Genomic DNA, 6,984 nt, shown 5'->3' on the forward strand with positions numbered 1-6,984 from the left:
TCGTCTTCCAGGCTTCAAGGTCTTCTTCTCGTTCCCAGCTGGTCTCTGCATCAGGTAGGTCCTTCCATTTGACGAGGAATTCTCGAACTTTTCGAACGGGTCTCCCCACCTTTCTGGTTCTCTCTGCAAGGATCTCTTCTGCTTCTTTGTCTTCCTTCCGTTTGAAGTCAATGGCGGGCCGCACAACAGCATTGCGTTCGTCATCCTCAAGGTCGGGGTGGTAAGGTTTTAAATTGCTCACGTGGATCACCGGGTGAATCTTCATCCAAGCTGGTAACACCACCTTATACGAGACACTCCCCACCTTCTTAACGACTTCCACGGGTCCCTCGTACTTTCTCACGAGTCTCTGGTCTTTGCATCCTCGGAAACGAATCTGTTCTGGCCTCAACTTGATAAGAACTTTGTCGCCTACTCGAAATTCGAGAGGGCGTCTCTTGCGGTCGGCCCCTTTCTTCATATGCTTGGAAGCTTTCTCCAAATATGCTCGAGCAATTTCTGTCGTCTGCTTCCATTCCTTTGTGAAGTTGTGGGCTTGAGGACTTTTCCCCGCATACGGGTGGTCAAGAATATGTGGCATAGCCGTCTTCCGCACACAATCTCAAAGGGGCTCTTTCCTGTTGAGGAACTTGTCTGGCCGTTAAAACAGAATTGAGCCACATCTAACAGCTGGACCCAGTTCTTTTGTCTGGCATCGATGAAGTGACGCAGGTATTCCTCAAGCATGCTGTTGAATCTCTCTGTCTGACCATCAGTCTGTGGGTGATAACTCGAGGAAATGTTCAAGCTTGAACCCAGAATAGAAAAAAGTTCCGTTCAGAAGGTTCCTGTAAATCGGCCATCCCTGTCGCTAACGATGCCCGTCGGAACTCCCCATAGCTTTACTATATGTTTAAAGAACAGTTGCGCCGTCAGCTCGGCGGAACACGTCTTGGGAGTCGGAATGAAAGTTGCATATTTGGAAAATCGATCGATAACGACAAGAATGGCTTCATGTTCTCCTACCTTGGGCAAGTGAGAGATGAAGTCGAGCGACACACTCTCCCATGGTCTCGTAGGAGTTGGTAGGGGTTCAAGCAACCCTGCTATTTTAGTCCTTTCTACCTTATCTTGCTGACAGATAAGACAGGTCTTCGTGTATTGCACCACATCTTCCCGCATATTTGGCCAAAAGTACCCCTTTTTCAGCAAGGCGCAAGTCCGTTGCCACCCCGGGTGACCAGCCCATAGAGTATCGTGACACTCATGTAGGAGCTTCTTTCTCAAGTCTCCCATTCTTGGCACGTACAATCTATTTCCTCTTGTAAATAATAGGTCCCCTTCAACCCAGAACTGGCGGGTCTTCTCGGTCTTAGCCAGCTCGACCACAGTTCGGGCGGAGGGGTCTCTTTGAAGATATTCTCTAATAAGGTCACGGATCGACCCGTCCACTTTGCTGGCGTGAATGTGGGCTAACATGCACAGGGCCGCATGTTCTCCTTTACGGCTAAGAGCGTCGGCAGCTTGGTTGGACTTTCCTGCCTTGTGTTCAAACTTAAAAATCAAACTCGGCTAACAATTCCTGCCACCTGGCCTGTTTGGATGTTAGCTTAGGCTGATTGAAGAAGTGGCAAATTGCACTGTTGTCCGTCTTTACCACAAAATATGAGCCCAACAAGTACTGCTGCCAAGACCTGAGGCAGTGAACGACGGCTAGCATTTCTTTCTCTGATACGGTATAACGTCGTTCCGCATTATTCAGCTTGCGACTTTCGTAAGCGATCGGGTGACCGTCTTGGAGAAGGACACCACCTAACGCGTAGTCTGAAGCATCCGTTTCTACTTCAAACGGCTTCGTCACGTCGGCTAGCCCAAGTACTGGGCCTTTCATCATGGTCGCCTTTAGATCTTCGAAGGCGTCCTGACTTTCCTTCGACCACATCCAGGTCATTCCTTTCTTCAGTAACTCTGTCATTGGGGTGGCTCTCCTTGAGAATCCTTCGATAAATCGTCGGTAGTAGTTGGCCAACCCTAAAAATGAGCGCAACTCGGTCACAGAGGTAGGGACTCTCCATTCTTGGATCGCCTTTACCTTATCTGTGTCCATACTGATTGCCCTTGTTCGATCACGTGGCCAAGGAACGTGATCCGCTTCTGTGTGAACGCACACTTTTCCTTCTTTACGTATAGCTGATTCTGCCTTAGTTTGTCGAAGACCAACCTGAGATGGATCTGGTGTTCTTTCAGCGTCGGACTGTATACCACTATATCGTCTAGATAGACTACCACAAACTGATCGAGATATTCGTGAAAGACCTGATTCATCATAGTACAGAACGTGGCAGGGGCATTCGTTAATCCAAAAGGCATCACGAGGAATTCAAAAGCCCCATACCTCGTCACACAAGTAGTTTTAGGCTCGTCACCTTCTGCAATACGCACTTGGTAGTAGTCCGACCTGAGATCCAATTTCGTGAAGTATTTAGCTCCATGTAATTGATCAAACAGGTCGGTTATGATTGGGATGGGATACTTGTTGCGAACCGTGACTTTGTTGAGGGCTCTATAGTCAATGCACAGACGCAACGTCCCATCCTTCTTTTTCTGAAACAGCACAGGGGCTCCGAAGGGAGCTTTAGCTGGGCGGATGAACCCAGCGTTTTAACAACTCATCTAGCTGCTTTCGGAGTTCGGCTAACTCCGGTGGAGCCATCCGGTACGCATTCTTTGCTGGAGGTTTAGCTCCTGGAATGAGCTCGATTTCGTGGTTAATCCCTCGTCGAGGAGGTAAGGTCTTCGGTAAACTATCTGGCATTATGTCAACATACTCTCTCATGACAACTTGAATTTCAGGTGGGACATCTCTTGTCTCCACCGGCTGTTCGACCATCGGAATGGCCATAAAGGTAGGTTCCTCCCCGTTGAGGCCTTTCTTCAACTGTAACGCGGATATCATCCTTATGCCACCAGGTTGTTTGATGCTAGCTGTGACCATAGTGGGACTATTACTAGTGACAATCATACACTTGGCCAGAGGCATCGGTATGACTTTATGTTCGATGAGGAACTCCATCCCTAGTACAACGTCGAAGTCGTCCATGCGAACTACTACGAAATCGACACTGCCTGTCCACGTCCCTAATTTCAACGTCACTCTTTTAGAAACTCCCACAATGGGTAGAGCTTCGGAGTTGACGGCCTTCATCTTACCCGTATCCTTCTCAATAGTCAATTTCAGTCGGCGGGCTTCCTGTTCTGATATGAAGTTGTGGGTTGCACCCGAATCCACCATGGCGCTCTTTGCAGGGTTACAATTGATCGTAGCATCTACGAACATAAGCCCCTTTTCGGACGTTCCTCTGGGTCCATTGACCCTCTTTTGAATGGCAGATAGGAATTTTAACGCCCTCATTCTAGGTGTTTCTTCGTCTTCTTCCTTCTCACAATCCGTTCCAACTTCAGGTTCATTGCACGACTGAACGGATGCTTGAAGGGCAGTAAGGGCAGCTCGGTGTGGGCATTCAGTTACCCGATGGGGACCTTTGCACAAGAAGCATGATATCGGCCTTTGAGCGTTTTGACTTTGTGGATAGGGTCCTCGGGAAGGACCGGGATTCGGGCCTTGAGGTCTCTTGTCAGCTCCCCCACTCTTTGGGGTAAAGGGTTTGAACGTCTTGTTTCCCCCAGTGGGGTTTGTAGCATTCTTTTTTGGGTGGGATGGTTCACTGCTATAGTCTAGCAATCTTTCGGCAGAGGCCATGGCGGTGGCAAGGTCTTGTACCCTTTGTTCATACAGCTTGGTTCGGGCCCACGATTTCAATCCTTCGATAAAGACGAACACCTTGTCTTTCTCTGACATGTCGCGAATATCCAGCATCACGGTAGAGAATTGTTTCACGTAGTCCCGGATTGTTCCAGTGTGTCGGAGTTCACGTAGCTTCCTTCTAGCCATGAACTCGACATTGTCGGGGAAGAACTGACCCCTCAATTCTTTCTTCAGATCATCCCAATTATTGATCGTGCATCGACCATTCTGAATGTCTTTGACTTTAGATCTCCACCACAGCTTTGCATCATCAGTAAGATGCATGGTGGCCAAAGTCACTTTCATCTCTTCTGACGTTGTCCCCGTAGCCTTGAAATACTTTTCTACGTCGAACAGGAAGTTCTCGAGATCTTTGGCGTCTCTATTGCCATTGAATGGTTTGGGCTCTGGGACCTTCAACTTGTTGAACCCCATGTTCGCTTGGTTGGGAGCTTGATTTCCCACGGCTCGCATGGTTAGGTTCACTCTAGTGCTTATTTCCGTCATCTCAGCTCGGAGGGTGTCGATGGTTACTTTGAAGTCTTCTGTTATTTCGTTAAACAATTGCATCATTGCCGAATGCGAGTTGTTTAACTCTCCCATATGTACTTCTATCTGTGTGTTTGGGTTCGTGGAACTATCTCCACGTTCGAAGCTACCAGGACGTGTAGCTTTGCTTTCTAGGGTCTCAACCCTCATGGCTATATCTTGTATCGGCAACCCGTCTACACGGGCATTCACTGCGTCTATTTCTCCAAACTTCTCGGAGAATTCATCAACTCGCACCTCCAGCAGACGGAGGGAATCAAGGACTTCTCTTAGGTAGAGAAGTTGTTCTTCTATCTCTACCAGTCGGTCGACGTGCGACTTGCTCAGTTGTTTTGTCGCCGACATGGTTCCGGACTTTTTCGGGTCGAGGAGCTAACTAAGCTCTGATACCACTTGTCACAATCGCACCTTTTCAAAGCAGCTCGAGCGATTGTGCGGCACTTGCTCTAGCTCAAACGAGCAAGTCAGCCGGGAAAAACTGTAAGTTGCGGACAATCTCGGTCGTGGGTCTAGCCTCCGCTCACGTTTTAGGAGAAAATTGGTTTTAGAAAACGTGAGAGAGAAAAACAGTTGAAAACATCTTTAAAACAAGCATTGTAGACATTGGATGCAAGAAAGCTTTGATTGCAAGAAAGTATACAACACTTGGTCGGGGGGAGGTTTGATGACTACTTGGTCCCCCCTAAGGTACATTATAAGGCATTTTTGGTGTGACAGGTGTAGACGTCCTAAGTGGCGAGGAATCACTCGGTGGCCTACAGGGCCCGTGTGAACTCCGATTGGCTTGAAATTTGGCGTGCTTACATATCTTACTAATACACACCTAGTTCCAAAGCCGCTCAGCCAAAATCCCCCTACAACCCCAAAAACCCGATACAAGAAAATTACAATAGAAAGCTTTAAAGACATGAAAGGAAAGCGAGTGGTGAGGATGGTTTGGACATGCGGCCATGGGTAACACACCCTGGACAAGCATGCCCACAACACCATGCACCATCTGGCCCTAAGAAATCAGAGACTCTCAAGATGATGGCAAGGGTGTTTAGAAAACCCAGTAACCCAAGCAACCTGGAAAACCCAAGCCAGACCACAAGGGTTGAGTTGAGTTCGAAGTTTTTTCAGTTTTGCTTTGGGTAGTTTTTTTCTAGAAGTGAGAATTCTGTTGGATTTGCGGTTTTGAAGGTTTTTTTGGTCAGTTCCAAGTTCAATTAAAAACTAAAAAATAAAAATTGAAAAACTATACAAATTATTAGCGTTTCTTTTTACTTATCTCCTTTTCTTCTCAGTCGCCTCCCTCCATCTTATTGAGAATTTGGAATACAAGACCTATTTGGTAATTTTTTTTTCTTATTTTTCGTTTCTAATTTTATTAAGAAATATAAGTATTTGACAACTATTTATATTTATATTTATTGTTTCTCATTTTTTTTATAAGCATTCTCAAAATTATATAGAAATTTTGGAAACAATAAAAACAAGTTTTTTTTTCTTGTTCTCGTTTCCAATTAATTTATTCCAAAAAAATAAATAAAAGCATAAAGACACTTTTGGTCCATGAGATTTAAGCTAGGTGTCTATTTTGTCCCTGAAGTTTCAAGGTAGACATTTTTAGTCCTTGAAGTTTGAAATAGATATCTATTTGGTCCTTAAAGTTTTAAAATGAACACTTTAGTCCTTGAAGTTTGAAAAATAATTCTAAATGATCATTGAGTTTACTTAGTTGACTAATGTTGAAATAACGTGGCGCTGATTTGACAAAATACATTAATTTTATAATATATTTTTTTATAACTAGACTTCTCTCATTTATTTATTTTTAAGAGAGATGTTGAGGATGACAATATTGAAATGGCTGGAGGAAAAGCTCCCATCTGTACCTCGACAGTCGGTGGTGGGCCTCGCCTGGAGATGAGGAAGGAGGAAGGAGGTGAAAAGGTAGTGATAATTTAAATAAAAAAATAATAAGCGAGAGAAGTCTAGTTATAAGAAAATATATTATTAAATTAACATATTTTTCCAAATTAACTCAATGACCATTTAAAATGATTTTTTAAACTCTAACAATTAAAGTGTTCATTTTAAAACTTTAGAGATCAAATAGACAACTATCTCAAACTTGGACTAAAAATATTACTTTGAAACTTCAGGAACCAAACAGACACCTAGCATAAACCTTAGGAACCAAAAGTGTACTTTTTTCTAAATAAAAACTATAGTAAAATACACTTTTAGTCCCTGAGTTTGAGGCTAAGTTTCTATTTGGTTCATAAGTTTAAAAAAGTGACAATTTAGTCCTTGACATTTAAGAAATTGTTCTAAAAGGTGTCCCTGAAGTCAAAATCACCCACAAAGCTAGTGTTGATGCGGCAACGTTGAGTTGACAAAATTTAAGTGATACGACAAACTTTAAAATCTTGAACCAAAACTCGCAAGTATAAAAACTCAACGGATAATCAAAATAGAACAATAACATCAGTTCTTTTTATTGATCAAATCGAATTCCTTCATAAAAAATTCACAGACGACGAAAATGAAACTGCTAGTTCTGATAGCAATCGTAAAATTTGTTAGCATAAATATTATAATTATTATTATTAGTCATTGAGGGTAAATTAATCTTTTCATATTTTTAGAGTTAGGGTTGATAACCC

The 6,984-nt window shown here is 43.8% G+C and overlaps 1 protein-coding gene across 1 annotated transcript; it reads right to left on the minus strand.

Annotated features, from left to right (window-relative positions):
- Positions 1–1,534: 1,534 nt before the first annotated feature.
- Positions 1,535–4,678, minus strand: LOC148210718 (uncharacterized). The gene is made up of 3 exons (XM_088125161.1): positions 2,633–4,678; positions 2,406–2,583; positions 1,535–2,295 (listed from the first exon to the last, which is right to left on the minus strand). Exons 1-3 carry the CDS (start codon positions 4,676–4,678, stop codon positions 1,535–1,537), a joined length of 2,985 nt encoding a protein of 994 aa, XP_087981287.1.
- Positions 4,679–6,984: the final 2,306 nt, after the last annotated feature.

Source organism: Momordica charantia (genome assembly GCF_013281855.1).
Source record: "Momordica charantia cultivar OHB3-1 chromosome 6 unlocalized genomic scaffold, Mcharantia_2.0 BLBB01000006.1, whole genome shotgun sequence".
Taxonomy (NCBI): domain Eukaryota; kingdom Viridiplantae; phylum Streptophyta; class Magnoliopsida; order Cucurbitales; family Cucurbitaceae; genus Momordica; species Momordica charantia.

What these genes read in the sequence shown, in the direction of transcription:
- LOC148210718 (XM_088125161.1), bottom strand. Translation starts at nt 4,678, where the DNA reads ATGTCGGCGACAAAACAACTGAGCAAGTCGCACGTCGACCGACTGGTA. An exon ending in ATGAGTTGTTAAAACGCTGG is followed by an intron (nt 2,584 to 2,632) that starts GTTCATCCGCCC and finishes GTGCTGTTTCAG; the next exon opens with AAAAAGAAGGATGGGACGTT. An exon ending in CCAAGTGCGTATTGCAGAAG is followed by an intron (nt 2,296 to 2,405) that starts GTGACGAGCCTA and finishes ATGATGAATCAG; the next exon opens with GTCTTTCACGAATATCTCGA.